This window comes from Triturus cristatus, chromosome 12, assembly GCF_964204655.1.
Source record: "Triturus cristatus chromosome 12, aTriCri1.1, whole genome shotgun sequence".
Classification (NCBI taxonomy): domain Eukaryota; kingdom Metazoa; phylum Chordata; class Amphibia; order Caudata; family Salamandridae; genus Triturus; species Triturus cristatus.
Window position 1 is genome coordinate 48371535 of NC_140595.1, and position 19648 is coordinate 48391182.

A 19648-nucleotide genomic window follows, 5' to 3' on the forward strand; every position below is an offset into this window, starting at 1 on the left:
CCGTCCTGCGGCACCAACAAAGCTGCGGCAACCGGGAGCAGCTTAGCTGACTGCGCAGGCGGGGCACAGGAGCATCACGGGAAATGTAGTTCTTGCAAAGGGTACTTTAGGTTTCCTGAGCTGGGCATGCGTAACAGTGCCTACATCTGAAAACCCGAGGATGTATGTGCACAGGTGCGCGACCAGCCGAACGAGCATGCTAGGAAATGTAGTCTAACAAGAGTTTTACATTTTAGTCAGAGTTTATTCCAAGACGGTGGCGATAAAAATTCACATTTACTATCACCCAGTGCATTAAATTGGTAGGTTCTGTCCCGTACTGAAATCCTGCACATCTTTAATTTGAAAGGGAGAGTGCCCACACTCAGCACTGCTGCTGTGCATTTAATCGGAGAGTACCAGCAGTTCTATATTTCCATTTACGGCACTGCTGTCACCTGCCTATGACCAAGAATGCCCTTACCTGAAAACAATGACCAGGGCAGATACACGAGGGAGAAATAATTCAATATATAAGAGGAAAAATGTATATTACACCAAAAGATACATGTGTATGTAAGACAATGTCATAATTGCTATTTCTATATATGTGCATACATAAAGGAGTATATGCCTACTACTATATCTTTAAGAAATGTATATATTTGCATAACATAGTTTACCATTGTGTTGGTTTTATACCATTGTGCTGGTTTTATACCATTGTGTTGGTTTTATACCATTGTGTTGGTTTTACCATTGTGTTGGTTTTATACCATTGTGTTGGTTTTATACCATTGTGTTGGTTTTATACCATTGTGCTGGTTTTATACCATTGTGTTGGTTTTATACCATTGTGTTGGTTTTATAGCATTGTGTTGGTTTTATACCATTGTGCTGGTTTTATACCATTGTGCTGGTTTTATACCATTGTGCTGGTTTTATACCATTGTGTTGGTTTTACCATTGTGTTGGTTTTATACCATTGTGTTGGTTTTATACCATTGTGTTGGTTTTATACCATTGTGTTGGTTTTATACCATTGTGTTGGTTTTATACAATTGTGTCGGTTTTACCATTGCGTTGGTTCTATACCATTGTGTTGGTTTTATTCGTGCTTTCACCACTTTGTACAGCACTCTGAAACCCGTAAGGGTCATGTTCACGCTTTACAAAACTTTTCAAATAAAATAGTTTCATTTTTTTCACTAAAAAATCCTCCTTTCAACATGTCGCATTCCTCCTCTCTCTCTGACTCATCCCAAAGAGTACTATAAACGCCCTATCATTCTTCTCAAACTTTCACCTACTTTTTTTAGCCAAGTGACTCAACTAACAGGCACACATAATCGCTACTTACAAAACCAGTTAGCACTTCCCCTTTCAATCCATTCCCGTTAACCTATCCCTTCTCTAAACTGTACTTAACACAAGAAATCAAGAGCCCAAATCTAACATTACTAATGTAAATATATATATATTTTTTCTAATCTACTAACTACTAAACTCTAATCTTTGGTTCGGAGGAACGTGCTACCCACTGGAAAGCGCTCGAATGCCTTGTCAAGGGTAGTAAGGGCTATAAAAATACAATTTACCATATTTTATTTTGAGTTTTTGTAAAGCACTACACCTCATAGAATCTCCTGAGTTTCCTAATTTCCCTTTGGAAACATGCCAAGGGAATGGGATTTAAAAAAAATCTGAGACAAGGTATAAAAGCTGCAACATTTCAAGTCCATTAGGAAATAAATAGCTCCATATGTGTAACACCTTCAGTCAGTTTTGACTTTTTGGTCAACAGTGTTTTGCATGCTAATAATTTTAAGCCAAATCATATAATACACAAAGCATGGCAAGATGACATTAGATTTCTCTGCACACATACCAATATTTGGGTACATCTGATAGGGAGATTTAGTTATGAAAAATTGATTTTACAGATAAATTATTTGAAGTCAAAAGAGCTTTAAGCAAGAAAAAGCTAAAGTTTAGTTTTTTCCTTTTCAAATCTGGACTCTTCCACTTACATTTGGAGGAATGACATCTACTGAAGGAACTGTATTTCAATAATTGATTACAAGGTTGAAAAGTCTCCGATTGCTTTCCTATTTTGTTAAGAGTTTGGGTGATGGTGGTCTGGATAAGTTTAGTTTTTCGCCTTTTTCTGAGTCGCGTGCAGATTGGCTCTGCCTTTAAGTTTTGGTTAAATGCATTTCCAAAAATCCTCTTTTTTGCAATTTGAGGAAAATAAATCTTTCATTTTCGAACTGTCTCTCTGTAATTGCTTTTTTGATTTCTCCCTAATATATTTGTTAACATTTTGCGTTTGATGTATTCATACAAAACTTCTTTTGGTGGTTCGTAAGTAGTTGCAGCAGCACAGTGACATCTTGAAATAGAAGTAAAACCACAATGTGGTTTACCTAAATGACTGAATGTTTACATCTTCATAGCCTGCACTACAGACAATGGGGCTCTAGTCCTCGTTTCCTCTTTCGGCTATCACAGCCGGGAAAGGGTCAGGCCCATGAGGAAGTCTACATAGCACGTTACGGGAGGACGAAACAGGTGAACTCTCTCTAGTTCCAGTGGCGGCTTCTCCGCTAAGGCGGTGGAGCGTCACCCCACTGCTCTTTGAGCAGTGCAAAAAAATGTAAATAAAATTATAATAACAAGACGTTATTACCATTTTATTTTTCTGTGCAGAACTCAGAGCCGGGGTGGGGTGAGCCGGGGTGCGCCCGGGTGAGGTAGGGTGGGATGGGGTGGGGTGAGGTAGGGTGGGATGGGGTGGGGTGAGGTAGGGTGGGATGGGGTGGGGTGAGGTAGGGTGGGGTGGGGTGGGGTGAGGTGAGGTGAGGTGGGGTGAGGTGGGGAGAGGTGGGGTGGGGTGCGGTGGGGTGGGGTGAGGTGAGGTGGGGTGGGGTGGGGTGGGGTGGGGTGAGGTGGGGTGGGGTGGGGTGGGGTGGGTGAGGTGGGGTGGGGTGGGGTGGGTGAGGTGGGGTGGGGTGGGGTGGGGTGGGGTGGAGTGGGCTGGAGTGGGGTGGAGTGGGTCGGGTTGGGGTGGGGAGGGTCGGGGTGGGGTGGGGTGATTCGGGGCAGGGTGGGGCGGGGCGGGTTGGCCAGAGCAGAGGGAGGAGTTGTTTGCACTAAGTGCGCATGACGGTTTGGCCATCATGCCCACTTTGCATGTTCTCCACCTGGCTATGTTGCACAGTCGGGTACAGAACATGCCCAAGCTCCCGGGCACTGCCAGAGTGGCCAAATAGGCCTCTCAGACCAATCATGAGGCTGCTGATGCATCGTCGTGATTGGCTGGGAGCATGGGGGCTTCCGTTCCTGCTGCCAGTCCTGTGACTGAGGATGGAGGCTAGGCGGCTGTGTTGACGGATACATTTATTTTTTTCATCCCCCAGCCCCACTAACCCATTCTGAAGCAGCCGCCACTGTCTAGTTCATTGGCTCCTCTTGTGAGGGAATGATCGAACCCAAGCAAGGATCCACCTACCAATCAGATGCGAAATAGGTGCCTCGGGTCTATTCATACAATTCACCTCCTCCTTCACACTCAGAACCCAAACATGTGTACAAGAGAGGACAATGAATACATTGAACAAGAAGAGACAAGAAATTGGCTGAAAAAAATCAGTTGAAATTAAAATTCAGTAGGTGCCAACGATGAAATTTGTTTGACACCCACATGTGTGGTTGAAATGAGGGCGGTGCAGAAGCTGGCGAGGCTGTCTGAGTTTGGGTCCTGTGGCAGGAAGCCACCATGTGCTGCTGTGGGTGCAGTGAGGAGGCAGGGACTCTGGCCCTCAGTGTGTCGATCAGTCAAAGAGCGAGCACCTCAAGAAGAACCATCGCTTCAGTGGAACGAGGCTGCAGCGGTAAAACGACCCCTCTGGAGGGGCGATGGCGAGACTGGCCAGGGGTCTGCTGCTCGGACTCGTCAGCTTCTCAGGTAAGTGTCCCCTGCACCACAGGCCTCATGACCCGCCTTGTGCAATGCCCAGATCACCTTGCCTCAGGGTTACCACTCGTCTATTGCTGCCCTGATGGTTGTACAACTGAATGTCGAGCCCACGAATATCGACCTACAAGAATATCGTGGCCAGATTATCGAGGGACAAAATATTGGAAGGGAGGTGCATATATGGAAGGATAGAATAATTATTCCGAACGCCACATCCACTTACCTTGAAGATGCATATATCATCCAGGTACATATATGTGGAGTTAGAGTTAGAAAATGTATAGTTTTCTGTTGATATTTCTGATTTTGTATTTCGTCCTCGACAATCTGCTGAGATGTTTTAAGGCATAGACAAAGTGGGCTCTGGCCCAGGGCCCCCACGTTTCTGGGGGGCCCATCATTAAGTTTCCAGGACAGTGGCATAATGCAAAAACGAGGGAGCCCCCTGCACAACATGTGAATGGGCTCTCCGGTTTCTAATAGTTCATATTTAAAGTCTGTGCACTGAATGGGGGGCCCCCTGAAGGACTGGGGACCCCTTAAAGGTTTGGGGGGCAAAGAAGAATGTTGTCAATGATCAGACAATAGTTGCTGAGGACGCAAATGAGCTAAAAAAAAAGGTGTAATGAATTCAGACCTGTTCCAAGCAGGGGGGCCCCAAATTATGTTTGGTCCAGGGCCCACAAAATCTTTAAGATATCCCTGACATTCTGTGCCATTGATATTCTGTTTCGATATTCAGGTGGCACGAGTGTGACTGTGCGCCAGCCCTGGATATCCACCTAACAGCACAAAGCATACTGGGATTTGTAGTTTCTTTGATACCATTATAGTGGTACTGACGGGAAAACCAGGACTGGCTGAAATAAAATGGCAGCGAATGTTCCTCGCTAGGAGGCACCGTCATGTGTAGCATAATTTGAAAATCTGTAAAGCAAACAACATTAGGACTCTAGCTACACATGTAGTAGCGGTAGTGCTTGCTGTGTACGCACTCTGAATACCGCATTACAAATATGGCGATACCACATCACAGCACAAAAAAAAGTGTGATATTCTAACCACAGCAAGTTATTCCTGATTTATGGCCCAAAAAACCCTAAACGCTGGAGAAAGAGTGCTTCCTGAGTGGTAATATTGCCAGTTAATGCAACTCTTTTAGAGTTGTGTCTCTGCAAAAAGCTGAGCTACTACAAGCTACTTGAAGAGGTGGGCCTCCATTGTTTTCCAGATTCCACATATGTAAGAAGGTGGAGCAGTCTGAGTGGGCGGGGCCTGCAGGAGGTTTGAAAGTGGACTCTCCTGTGCAAGGCCTCAGTGTGTTCTCCAGTAGGGACACTCACTAGTTGCCAAACTTACTGATGCCAAAGGGAGGCTGTTGTTATGGCAACAACGCAATCTACAGATTTCTGAGTTACCCAACTGCTTCTATGGAAGCTGTGGCGTTTACCTGCTCCCAGGTAAATCCCAGCTGCCTGAACATGGGGGCTAGCAGCGACAACACATGGATGCAGTGCAGTTGTTTGAAATGCAGGCCTGATAACTGCTACTGGAGCCGCACACAATGTGGTACTGATTTAAGGCTGGTTCTTACGTTCTGTTATTTACAGCCTGATCCGCTGGAATTATGGGATTATGCGGCTGCAGCATTTTCCGCATAAATATGGATTTGCCACATGAGCTGCATGTTTTACCCAAAAAATAGTTTCTAGCTCAAACGGATGACAACTTAATAAACATGCAGCAATACCCAGGGGGAAGGCCCTTGGCAAAAGTCGACGGGTCACCTTTAAATTGCCTATTGCTGTATGTGAGCGTTAAACTGGTACTAATGAGGTGGGACCTTTGCCCAGCCAGTGTTAACGTGTAAAAAAAACAAAATAATGCAATTATTCTGCCACAAAATGTGCCGCATTATGCCGCATATTTTGCCTTTTCTTGCTGTCAACCGTGCCGCATAAATTATTCCTCCCCTGGGGCATAACTCCAGGGGCCCTGTATATAGCTCGTGATGGTTTCTAGTTTAAAAGCTACAGTCGTTTCCTCTTATCTCAGGTCATGTGTTTTTTTTCTGTGATGTCACTGGGGAAGCAAAGGTCATGGTGGCGTGTAATTTCTGTTCACGTCATAAGCATGTTAATTAGTGGTTTAGAAACCAGAAATATTCTGCATTGTTTTGGTAACAAAATGTTGGCAAGTATCATGTTTACTCTAGTGTAGACATACACAAATGTTTTGTGCCCCAGGAAGGTTCCTGGGAAGCTCTGAATGCAGTGTAGTCTTATTTAAAATCCTACGTTTTTTTTTCTTCTTATTTTGTATTTATTTTTCCAATTCTGCTCTTAACACTGGAGACTCCATCAGTGCTTAATTTGTAAAAATAAAATAGTGCTCATCAGGAGGCCACTGTAGCTTGCACCACACTTTGCCGCTGCCAATGATAGTACCTACACAACTACTAACCATCACACTGCTACAAGTGTGACAATTCAGACTATTGAACACCCCTAAAGCTATGAGAATTGCTTGGGTGGCAAGTATTTAGGCGTTTTTAATGTATATTGAATTAATAAACAACGGTTGTTGCGCTCATCTATAAATTAGACAAGCAGCGCCACCATGAGGCAGATTGTCATAAGTGCCAATGTTGACATTTAAGCGCTGGTGCAGAGCGCCGGAAACCACTGGCTCAAATGAAGCACTGCTCCTGGTGCTGATGTAGGTAAACATCACGTGATCACACATTGGAAAAATCCTAGAGGTTGTAAAGTTGTGTCTTTGGGCCTTTCTTAAACGGATATTCTAGTTGTAGATGTATGAGGTTAGTGTTACATTTCTTTGCCCTGCTTACAACAATGTTTGTCACTCTCACATATTTGAACAGGGGTATGACTCACAGTCCTTGGTATAGTGAGCAAGCGCACATCTCTTTAATTTGGCTGCCTAAAACGGGGGCAATGGGATAGGACAATGATGGGGAGCCCTCACTCCAGACCACTATGGACACAGTCTGCAGTCCTGAATGTTCCACCCACAAATCATTGATTTTAGGTGTGTTTATCTAATAATTAAATGGAAGCTAAACAAGACTACAACACCCAAAATGCATTAGGCTATCTCAGAAAAGTCCATGATTGAAATTGTCTCTGTAATGACCTGGAGGTAGGTGTTCACTATAGACGATAATGGCTTCATGCATAAACACAAGCGTCGTTTAAAGGGTTCTGTTTTGATCGGCAGAGAGGCTGACACCTGATCGATCGATCAATCAATCAATCAATCAGGATTTATAAAGCACAGCTAATCACCCAATAGGGTATCCAGGTGCTTGCAGGTACAAGAGGCTTATTCGAACAGCCAGGCATTGAGGGCTATTTGGAATTCTGGAAGTGAACATGATCAAACTTGGATAAGCGTTCCAGTAGTCCAGCTCTGCCATTTTGCACCTGCTGTCTTCTCATAGAGGACAGCAACCATTACCACTGAATTCTGAGCTAGAGGGTTCCTGGAGACAAAGAGATGAGTGTATTGCAATTTCAATATTTATTGTCTAGAGACTTCATGATTAACAGCTCTCAGTGTGGCTACCTCTGGAGCATGCCTAACATAATGTAACGTACGATAAGAGCTGAAACACATCCTGTTTTTAATTGTAAAATGTTAATAATGATTTTTTAAACATAAGGTAACACAAGATAACATGACAACAGATCGTGAAGTCTGCTGTCTCTGGAGCCGGTGCTTCAGCTGCTGTGTGGATTGGTGTCCAGCTTTCCCCAGCCTGGTTTCTTGGGACACGTCCTGGGGGTGGACACCTGGAATCCTTCCCATCGCTGAAGGCTCTACTGGAGGGTCAGAGCTCCAGCACATTGGCTGGATCTGGACTGTGGGTACCCATAGAGTCAGGGATGCTGGAGCCTTAGATTATCATCCAGAGCTGAGCATGCGATACCCTGAGCTCAGGATGGACAACACCATGGAGCCGCAACCTGCACTTGGGTCCTGGGGGAGCTCAGAACAGGGAGACGCTTTCTCCACCTTTTTCTCCTGGTTTGATGAGTCAGAAGGACCGGCCCTGTCTGCCATGGAGTCCATGTTCCATTAGTGGGAGACACCTTGGGGAGATACCAGAAGATGATCTTGAGTAGACCCTCCTCAGTTCCCTCAGCCTCTGGTTTCAGCGGGGGGGGGGGGGGCGGTGCCAAGTCATGCTCCTCCAAGTTCTACCATGTCGGGGAGAGCGCCACTGTGACATACGCTTGGGCTCACACACTGGGGTGACATTCCAACAAGGCTGGTGCCACTTCTGTTCCTGAGTGACAGGGACAGGATGGACAGGGACAGGATGGACAGAGCCAAGTCCTCCTCAGTGCCTCCAGTGGTATGGATGAGGACGGGGAGGGCAGGTGAAATGTAACCACAGGGGGTGTGGCTCCCACGCTTCTTTATGCTAAGAGCTTTGTTGCCACTTTCTCAACAGCTTCCTGCACAGAGTGGGAACTGAGTTTAAACAGATGTGCAGAAGAGGGGCCAGGAGATGGGGCTGCTCGGTCAGGCTGGGACTCCGTTAAATACGCCGCAGGAAGATTTCAGCTCTGCTCTCAAGTGCAAATCTCCAGAGGCACTTAATCAAAGTGAGAATTGGTCACCAAGTGAGAGAGGCTTGCCTAAACTTTTGGTAAAAAGGGCCTTCAAACAAGGAAAAAAGGCCCCTATGACTGCTATTGGGATAGTAACATATAGGAATTTGTAGGATTCAATGGGCCGTGGTACTTGATCAGTGCATCCTTACTCTGCAGAAGGGATGCTTGAGTACCTGTACTCTCCTCATGACTTCTTCCTAAAGAGTAAGTACAGAGTCTGGTAAATGATCAGTGCATCCTTACTCTCCAGAAGGGATGCTTGAGTACCTGTACTCTCCTACTGACTTCTTCCTAAAGACTAAGTTTAAAGTCTGGTACTTGATCAGTGCATCCTTACTCTGCAGAAGGGATGCTTGAGTACCTGTACTCTCCTCATGACTTGTTCCTAAAGAGTAAGTACAAAGTCTGGTAAATGATCAGTGCATCCTTACTCTGCAGAAGGGATGCTTGAGTACCTGTACTCTCCTCCTGGTTCCTTCCTAAAGAGTAAGTGCAAAGTCAGGTACTTAGTCAGTGCGTCCTTACTCTGCACGCAAGCCTGGCTGCCAAGCAGGGACATCATAATGATAGTAGTACAAAGAATGCGACCCCATACCTGATGACTGTTTCCACAAACAAGAGATGCAGAGATTATGCAAGTCAGCTGCTGCAGACAGTTCGTGACACGTCACGCATGGCGTGCATACGTGTATGGAATGGAGGCATGCCACGCATGACATGAAGTAACGTAAGGTCCCACCACTAGGTGATAGGATTATTGACACATTGATATGTGAAAGGGTCTGGATTTCAAACTAGGGATGGTTACAGAGCTGTGAGATGTAACAGAATATTTGTTAACTAGTGTAATTTTTCTCTTTTTTTCAACAGTTTATAGTTTGCACGTTACATTTTCTCCTGTGAGTGGACATGGACTCAGTAAACGTGTGGTGCAGACCCATGAACGTCTCCAAGCTAACGTGAGTAGCTTGGTGAGAATCAAGTGCCAGGTGAACATCAGCCGAGGCGCAGAGAGGATCCGCGTGAAATGGATAAAAGATACGCAGTGGAACTGCTCTCACATTGTCAACGACAGCCATCTTAGAAGTGAGACAAGGTGCTCAGAGAGAATACACTGTACCTGGGAGGAGAACGTCTCCACGCTCATCATTGAGAATGCGCAGATAGAGGATTCTGGGAAATACAAATGCGAGATCCTTATTGAGCTGCCCCCGCCTTTCGTAAAGGAATCAGGACTGTGGACTATCCTCAATGTGATGGGTATGTTGAAAGGCTTACCCACTAATGATGGTGGCAGAGAAGGCTCAGTTCACAGTGCAAGATGATAATATACCTTTTAGGCAGTCACATGGGCTTCTTGCATTCTATTGAGACGTATTGTTCAATGGTGCACAAGTTTATAGCAACCATGTGAGATTTTCCAGCCATTTGTTGCCTCAAAAAGAGTAGCAAGGACTTTTCTCTGGGTTTATGGGAAATTCTGTTAACCAAGAAGTATTTGGTGACCTTAGGTACTATCCTCTCCAATCACATAATCTAGATACTCTCTTTGTGTGCTGAACTCTCCATGAGTAACAAGGATTAAGCCAGACACAATAATCACACTGAATAAACTGAATTTTATTCGGAGTATGCCTGTTAAAAAGGACAGGTCTTCACTTATAAGGTGGAATTGTAAGGTAGTTACAAAGTTGAACAACAGATAAAAATAGATGCACCTTGTGAACAGTTTTACCTCCCTTGTTCAGCAGGGCGCTATTATTCAAATAACACGGGTATCGGAGTAGTAACTTTATTCTAATGGCTGAAGGTCGAAAGTTCGCAGTTATCTTCACAACTACTCTTTTCTCTGGAATATGCTGTGGTCTTTGTCTATTAAACTAAAGGTGCCAGATTCTCTGGGGACTATTCGCAAACGTAAATCTACAGATGTAGATTTACCACAAGTACATGTATTCTTACACTTTGGAGTAACTTTACTACTTTGAGCTAGTCACCATTTACGAATGCAAAGTTACTCAAAAGTGCAGAATTACATGTCCCCACTTCCTGAAATAAGGGAGGAGTTAGTAAAAACATCAAATACAACTGTAAAGTTACTACTAGTAGTGACTTTAGGACCGTATTTGACATTCCGCACTCTTGGCTCTGACAAAAAATACAACATACATATAGACAAACTCAGGGAAGGCTGAGTCATTGAGGAAGTGAAGACCTCGTCTCCATCGTGGATCCATATGAGCTCTACCAGCAGCTTCCATCGTAGCTTTCGAGTTACACAGAGTGGACGGCTGACTTTAAAATGAATCAAGGCTCTTGGAAGGGAGGATGCAGATCTGGGAGAGTTGAGATATTACCCCACGCACCGATTAATCACAGCTGTGCACCTAGAGTGGTAGGTGGTGAGTGACACTCGTGTGTGCTGGTAAACTGCTGTTCTCCTTAATTCAGAGGCACGCTGTTAGAATGCACAGCAGACCGGTGCCTCTGAAAACCGGTGTACAGGGGCGTACCTACCAGTGGTGCAGCAGGTACAGTGGCACTGGGGCCTACAGCCCTGAGGGGCCATTGATCCCTGACAATGCTGTATTTTACAACCCTAACCGAAGACAAAGGGGTACATTTCCTTGTTTGCACCAGGGCTCATGGCATCCTTGCTATGCTACTGCCGGTGTGGAAGGGGAACACTTATGCAGGGCTTTAAATGGGATGAAAAAACTGTGGGTCTCTCAAAGGGGTGTGGCCAATGTAATTAAGAGCGTGACTTAAAAACACGTAAGCTAAAAATCTGTGCTTAGCATAGTGTGCCGCCCGACTTGTATTTTGCTGTGTCTGTCATTGCATCCTGATATATGCTACAACAAGTCAGGACTATTGGCTTTGTCAATGGTTGTTAGTTGCATAAGATAAATAAGAAGCAACTACGGCTTGTATGTTATGTTGAAAAAGCTTCCACTTAAAGCCCTAGTGACACCACGGCAATGTTGCTGCTCCTGAGTTTTAAAAAGAGAAGGGAAATCCAGAGAGAAAATGACTCTCTTTGAAGGATTTCCCTTCCCCTACACGCTCACCAAGCAGCAAAAGTGGCAAGATGGCGTTTTAACTTCTAAGACGCTTATGCTAACATAGCAATGCGTGTACCTGAAACTCCGTCTCCACTACAGTCATGCCGTAGCTTCTCCACTAGTGAGAAGTGAGCTGTTTAAGCACGCACACATCGATGTGCCTGCTGTCACTGCAGTCCAGAAAAAAACGGTCCGCCTGTGCCAGGGTCCAAAGCAGAGCCCGATAGAGACCTGTTTTGAGGCCCCCTTTAAAAAACTGCCGGTGCTCAGACCCGGTGAGACCCGGCCCACTTAAAGCCCTGCGCTTATGCCAGTCATCAAAAAGCTTAAATTCCATACAACTCCCACCAATACAGACGGGGCCATTGAAATTATGCAAATCTGCAACATTTTCTTCATAGTTACGGAATTAGCCCACTTGCCACATAATCTAACATCTGCAGCATGACTTGCATATTTGAATAAAGAATACATTTTGTTTTTAATTGAAATGATCATAAGTCACCTAACAAACCCAGTGCAATACCCTTATACTTAAACAGGAGACATACCCTAAGTTTTGTTCAAGAAAGTGATGCACCGAAAGACCCCTAGACAAATATAGAAACATCCCTACAGGCTGACAGCATTCTCACAAAACACACAATACGAAGCTCCGTGTGTGCTGCTTGCAAACAACAAACAGCCTTGTGGCAAGTAACCTTTATACGCGCAGTAGGTGCTGCCATTAATGTTATATCACTGAAGTCATAGGAATTGTGAAACAGTCAAAGCATCGCACAAAGAACAAGACCAACAAATGAGCCACACCCATTCAGCGGGGGGTGGTAAGGGTGTGTTATGTATCCTGTAGTGCTTTTTAGAGCACACAGTCGCACATATATTACTAAAGCATGGTGTGGTTGCACCCTATCATTTACAGAAAGCACATTTTCTGTTGAAATGGTCAATAATTTGCATAGATAGGCAGTTTTACTGGTAACACTATATAGCACACAAACCATAATGTGCAAAAACCAGGTTTCAGCGAATATTCACCATTAGCACATCACCAAGTAAAGTGTCTTGATTTATTTTATATTAAAATCTTTGCTTCCCTCACACTTCAGAATTACAAAAAATGTGCTTCATTTTTGCTTTCCTAATTGCTATGTTTTGAAATATTGTGTATAGTTAGTTTACAAGTATTTAAATGTTGTTGGGTGTTAGAAATAAACCAACATCCTACAGTCTTTCTTTTCACTTCCTACACACCAACAAGGTTGCCACCAAGGTCACTGTTACAAAATCCTCTCACTTTGCAGTTAGAGAAATAAAAGAAAACAACAGTTTCAGAACAAGCAACAACTTGTCAGAAGACAGAGTCTGACCTTTGAACGGACAGCAAATGTGAAAAGAATAAATCACAAACTCTAAAGGAATCTCGTTCACCCTCCGAACCCCACCATGGCTAGTTTTGAGGGTGCTGCACCACGTTACACACCCCTACTTCCAGCGTCAAAGCCGGATTGGCTATACCCCCTCTCTGGGATTCCTGCAGGGGGAATGTCAGAAGTTTTTGGTGAGATCCAGCACAACGGCGTTAAATTGGGCCCGTGTGTGAGTATCCGGCGCCCTCTAGTGGTACACGTCTTGTTAGCGGCCATGAATAAATAGCTGCTCCTTGTAATGGCGGGGCTGCAGGACAGGAGCGGATTTAAAGCAGGATAGATAGGCTGTCATGACCCAACCAGGCCTCCATAGCCTCATTCTAGTTTATTTTTTTGCAGTTTTATGTAGCGCAAACGTAACCCGAAGGTATTGGAGCGCTTTACACGAGCACCAGTCACTTTACACCAGAACACATCATATGTTTGCAGACACAGGGAGATTAAGCGATTTGCCTAGAAGCACAGGACGTTGAGCCAACGCCAATACTAGAACCTGGTTCCCCAGATCCAAAATCAGCAGCTCTGGCTGTTACGTCACATCCTCTCCCCTGAGATTAGGTTTAAGGAGGCCGGTCTGCAGCAGCACCTTACTTCAGTAGCGGCAGCAGTCATGGTTGGCTCTGCTCAGGCATTCAGCAGCTGCGGCCTGTAGGCCAAGTTCCTTGTGGTGATGTATCAGGAAGGAATTTGCAGTCTGTGGGCCAATTCGCACTTGTTGTTTTGGCAACATGGCGTTTTCCCATCCTCAGAGGCAGCACCTCTCTTTCAAGCTCACAGCGGACTGCTGCATTTCACAGGTATACACGCTTTAGTACAATCTTGATACAACTCACTTGTGAACTGCGGCCAGAAACTGGAGACCTTTTTATAGCATGAGTAATTCCTGTATCACTTTTTGGGTTGTCAGCTTTCTCTGAGACTCCTTACGATGGGAAAGTGCTACGCTTCTCGTCCTGGGCGGTCTCTTGTCCTGCAGGACCTGGTGCACTTCTTCCCTCTCTGAGCAGGCGGGCAGGCTTCTAGACTCTTTAGGCAGATTCTCAACTCCGTCAGCAGAAAGTGCGGACTTCATGTGATGTGCACTCACCTCCAGCAGACTGGCTGTTGGGCAGACACAGCACTAGTTGTAAAACATGCTCTTTGAGTACTATGTGGGCCACTCCATTCTTTGGTCTGAAAGAATTTAGGACTGGAAAAAAAGTGAGAGACTTTTTATCCCTCTTATATACATATGTTACAGACATGGGATGTGGATCCAGGGTATGAGTCGTAACGACTAGATACTGTTCTTTTTTGTACATCATTGTCTGGATGCTGACACAGCCTTTATGCAAAGTGATGTCTCTTACACGAGATAGGAACAGGGCTGGCTACAGGCAGGAATAGCCGCACCATGGACACAGTATAGTGCGAGTTCTCTACACCTGGCTGTTTTCAGCCTTCCTGAAGCAGTAATCATGGACAGACAAAATTTCCTCACCTTGAACAACATAAACTATAGTTTCACTCCTACCATCTACCAAATAGCAGTGCTCAGAAACAACAAATCAGCAGTCCTTTTCTAACAGGGCCACATAGAATTTCTAAAGGAGGTTTGTATCAGTCTCCATCACTTCAGTGTCTGGGTCTCCCTCATCGAGCCATAGGGATGGTGACAACACACTTTCTGGGGAAGTTGTCCTCTTTTTCCGTCTTGTACCATGCCAAACCAGTAGCATCTAAAATTGATCCCACTGACCCCAGGACTCAGACTCACACAACACACAGAGTCCTTCTGCCAAACAAACACACACAACATACACACACAAAATCACCACTCCTCAGCAGCAAACACAACGTACAGCGCTACATATGAGCGACTGTAAATAATGGAGTTATTTTCCACTGAGAGGTTCTATGTTACATCAGATAGATGAGAGAGAATCTTGCATTGTCTATGATGTCACTTGGCACCATCTGTAAAAGGTCTGACTCCATACAGTGCCTCATTGTAACCTGTCGCAGGTCTCTAACCCATACAATGCCTCGCCGTAGCCTGTTGCATAGTCTGACTCCATGCAAGGCCTCACTGCAGCCTTGACAGTTCTTTGCATTGAGTTTAGGGCATCCTTGCACACGTCTCTGAATGTATGCTGCAATCTCTACACAGGTCCCTGACTGTTCTCTCTTTTCTCTGACAGCACAGAGTGATCCCGGACTCTGGTTCAGCAAAGGAGGTAAGGTAACGAATGCTCGATTCGCCCAAAAATATGCTAGCCTTAGTGACCGGCACCAACAGTCTTGTTTCGACCACCACACTTTTCATTTATTGGTGAATGTGTGCTGATGAACCAGTGAGAGGAGTTTATGTTTACGTTTCTAAGCATCTAAGCTCTGCATGCTGAGTATACAGCAAGAGGGACTCTCACGGCAGGTGGGAAAGAACCCCAGCTCTTGTGGTTCTTCAGTACTCAGTGAAAATACATTACAGATGGAGTTTGTTGAGCTAGCAGAGGATGCAGGCCTACACCTTGGAGACATGGTAGAAAAACAGAGGAAATGGTAGAAAAACAGAAATGTACCCCCTAGAGATTGTGATTAGGGGCTGTGAAGAGTTTAAGGATGGTACAGTCAAGACATGTGGTGGAGGATACAGATGTTTTTTTATTTACACTAGATGACGCGGAGAGGTGAAAGAGCGCTATCAAGTGCATTTTGTAGATTACGTGAACTGTGTAGTGGTCTAAATTGCAAATGTGAGGTGTGCGTATCTCAAACACGGCTGTCCTTCCTTATACCCCTCTTCTAAACGCCATCATCATGGTATTTCAATTCCAGATATGAATGTTACCTTGAAATCAATTACTATGACACACATCACTGCATCACTTGTACCTCAACCTACTGCAACTTTGAGATCCTAAACCTTTAATCCAACATTACCACTTAATCCCTCTAGCTCTAAGAAAGCCTAATTATTATGAAATCTGTTTATTGGCATTTTGTTAATATAGACATAGCACATAGTACACATGAATTACCTTACAGGCAATGAGTCAGCTACTCTGATTATACGCCACCAGTCATGAGCATGGTAAACAACAGGATCAAGCGCCGCACCCGTGTGCTAAGCAAGATGAATCTTGTGGGTCTCCGGACCAACACCCTTATCTAAACAGTTCCATGAAACAATAAGAAGAAAGAGGCAAAACAACAAAGGCCCCAGCACAACAGCAGCAGCAGGTTCGGTCTTTTACCATATGATCCCCAAGGTTCCTCCCCCGACCCGACCCCCCCCACCAGCTCCCCACCCCCTGGTACACACAGTTCCATTAATGGCAATTTTCAGTGTCCTCACACGCCCCCGATTCAGCAAGGACCTCCGCGACATTCCCCATGTTGGACCCCCCGGGCCTCACCTCCGTTCCCCCCCTCCTCAGGGAGTGCCTCCACAGCACGTGTCCAACAGAGCCCCAGGGCGTCCCCATCCAGCTGCATCAGGGTCTGCAAATGTGTGCCCCACTGGTTCGCTATAGGTGTGCGCCTGAGGCCCAGCGTTTCCTCCCGCAAAAGGGCCGTACCCTCCGCCCCCGCCCACACCAGCACGGAACTCCGCCATGCTTGCGCTCGGGGGGGCTCAGCTGCCTTCCAGCGCTTGGTGAGCAACCGCTTCGCCACCGCCAAACCCAGGTCGAAGAAACGAGAGGCAACCTTCGTGGGGGGAGTTCTACGAAACAGGTGCAGCAAGCAAGCCGGCCACTCCCGCGGCGCCAGTGGGCCGTCGCATTTACTTAACGCTCCATGCACCGTCCGCCAATACGATTCTAGCGCCGTACAGCTCCACAACATGTGCACCAGCCCAGCATCCAGAGCCTTACAGCGTGGGCAGCCTGCATCCGCGCGATGGAAATATCGATTTATAGAGTCAGGAGTGAGATATGCTCTGTGTAGTATAAAATATTGAATTTGGCGAAACCGCGTGTTTCTGGGAACCCGCGTCGGCCCCCGTAGCGCATTACTCCATTCCTTGTCAGCCATGGGGCGATCCAAGTCCGCTTGCCATTTACGGCGCAATGGAGACAGGTCGGTCGCCACCTGTGTACGCAGGGAGGCCGCGAACCAACGGATCATGTGGCTCCCCCGTCCCATGACATGTAGGTATTGCATCATGAGGTGCTGTGCCAGTTCCTCCTGAAGAGCTCCCCACCGGCTCGTCAACGTCGTTATCAGCGAGCGGTGACGGAGAAATTGGCTGACTGGTAACCCCGTCTCCTCCGCCAATTGGGCGAATGGGATAAGCGCACCATCGCGGTAGAGGTCCCCCAATGTGCAAATATCCACCGCATGCCATTCCGTAAGTTCCGCCGAGCGTAGTATCCTCCGCCCGCTAGGGGAACCCTCAATTGGCATGGCGGGGGCGTAAGGGACACTCGACCGGGTCAAGTAAAGGGCACGCCGATAGCATTTGTAGGCCACTGCCACAAGGAGGGGACCCGGCTTGACCACTCTGGCCGTCGGGTGGAACGACGCAATGATATCCGCCAGGGGGAGAGGTGGCTCCGCGGACGCCGTATCGTCCCTCTCCCTATCGGCCAACCACCTGGCCACCCACTGCAGCTGCGTTGCTAGGTAATAGTGCGCAAAGCACGGCATCGCGAGTCCCCCTTGACCCGTAGGAAGGTATAACTTGGATAGTGCAACTCTGTGGCGCGCAGTACCCCACACAAAGTCCCGGAGTGAGCGCTCCAGGGTGGCAAAGAAGGATGCCGGGATGTAGATCGGCAGGTTAGCAAAATAGTAGAGGAGCCTGGGTAGAGCCACCATTTTGACTAAGGCAATGCGCCCTGTGACCGCGAGAGGGAGGGTACTCCAGAAACGCATCTGGGCCCTAACCGCCGTTACCGCCCTGCCCAGATTGCCCTCCACCAGGTCAGCTGGTTGCCTATACACTTGGATGCCCAGGTAACGGAAGGTGTCCGGCTGCCACTTGACAGGCACACCCCCCCAGATGATACCGGGGATCCAGAGCATCAGCCCGGAACGGATAAAGGCACAATTTGGCCGCGTTCACCCGCAAACCGGAGAGCGCAGCAAATTCCGTTAGGACTCACTCCAGGTCCCCGGAGATGTGCGCCACATCTTTAATGAAGACCAGGAGGTCATCCGCATATAAGGAGACCTGGTGCGTTGCGTCGCCCATGGGGATGCCGGCCGTCAAAACCTTCCGTAGGGTGGCCACTGAAGGCTCTATGGCAAGCGCAAAAAGGAGAGGCGAGAGAGGGCACCCTTGCCTGGTGCCACGGCCAACTGGAATGGCATCAGAAATGTATGGGCCGGTTCTCACCCGAACCACAGGGTTCTTATAAAGAAGCGCCGCCATTTGGAGGAACCCAAGGCCTAGTCCATAGTGCGACAACGCTGCCACCAGATACCCCCATTCAAGGCAGTCGAAGGCCTTTTCGAGGTCCAGTACTAAACAGCCTGCCCGTGGCCAATGCTGTGCGGCAACACGGAAGAACCGACGGAGGTTAAGTGAGGTGAGGTGCTGCGCTTCGGCACAAACCCATTTTGATCCATGTGCACCAGCACAGGTACAGTGGGGGCCAGCCGCTCCGCCAGGACTTTGGCCAGAATTTTATAATCGGTGTTGAGGAGGGCGAGGGGGCGGTAGGACCCCAGGTTGGTAGGGTCACGTCCTGGCTTGGGTAAAGAGATAAGGTAGGCCTCCCTCATGGAGGCAGGCAGGGTAGCCTCCTCAAGGGCTGTGAGATATAACGTGTGCAGTCTAGGCACCAGGGACTCTCGATATGCCTTATAATACTCCGCCGGGAGACCATCCGGTCCAGGCGCCTTGCCAGAAGCCAGTGAGGCCACCACTTCCCCTGTCTCCTCCATCGTGAGGGGACCTTCTAATGTTTCCTGGTGGGCACCCGGAATTTTCGGCAGGCAGGCGGCCTCTAGAAACTGATCCAGATCCTGTGCCTGTCTGCGCCCCGTTAAAGCGTATAGGGCCGTGTAATGCGATGTCAGTATCTGATGGATCTCCTGTTGCGTATGCACCAGCGTCCCATCCGATCCACGGATAGAGGCTATTGGTGCGTAGCCCGACTCCTGCCTGATCAACCAGGCCAGCAACCGCCCCGCTCTATCAGACGTAGCATGGACCCGAGCAGAATGTGCGGCGTAGTTGTGGCACCGCAGTGTCTCCAGCAGCTCAGCGTGTCGCGCCCGGAGCCGCGACAGCCGGGCTGAGTCCCGACCCCCTCCCTCACCATGGCGTTCACACGACAATAGCCGCGATTCCAAAGCGGTAAGCAGCAACGTAAGTTGCTTACGAATATTCCCTGTCGCCCCTAGGCAATGTCCCCGCATGGTGGATTTGTGTGCGTCCCATTCCATCAGCACGCTCCCGGCCGTACCCTCGTTTAGATCAAAGAACAGCTCGACAGCTGTGCCGAGCGAGGCACGAAACTCCGCATCCTCGGCCGGCTGCAGTCGCCACGTGGGAATGGGGGGCCTCCCCAAGTCCCAGCAGAGGCGCAGCCGAAGAGGGTTGTGGTCCGAGTGGGTCCG

The 19648-nt window shown here is 47.3% G+C and overlaps 1 protein-coding gene across 1 annotated transcript in view; it reads left to right on the forward strand.

The window, feature by feature from the left end:
* The first annotated feature begins 3803 nt into the window (after window positions 1–3803).
* The window catches only part of TMIGD2 (transmembrane and immunoglobulin domain containing 2), a 28661-nt gene continuing 12816 nt past the window's right edge, over window positions 3804–19648 (forward strand). Inside the window, exons 1-3 of the mRNA XM_085638525.1 lie at window positions 3804–3946; window positions 9472–9861; window positions 15277–15312. Coding sequence (XP_085494651.1) covers window positions 3898–3946; window positions 9472–9861; window positions 15277–15312 — 475 coding nt within the window. The 5' untranslated portion in view covers window positions 3804–3897. The remainder of the gene's footprint in view (window positions 3947–9471; window positions 9862–15276; window positions 15313–19648) is intronic.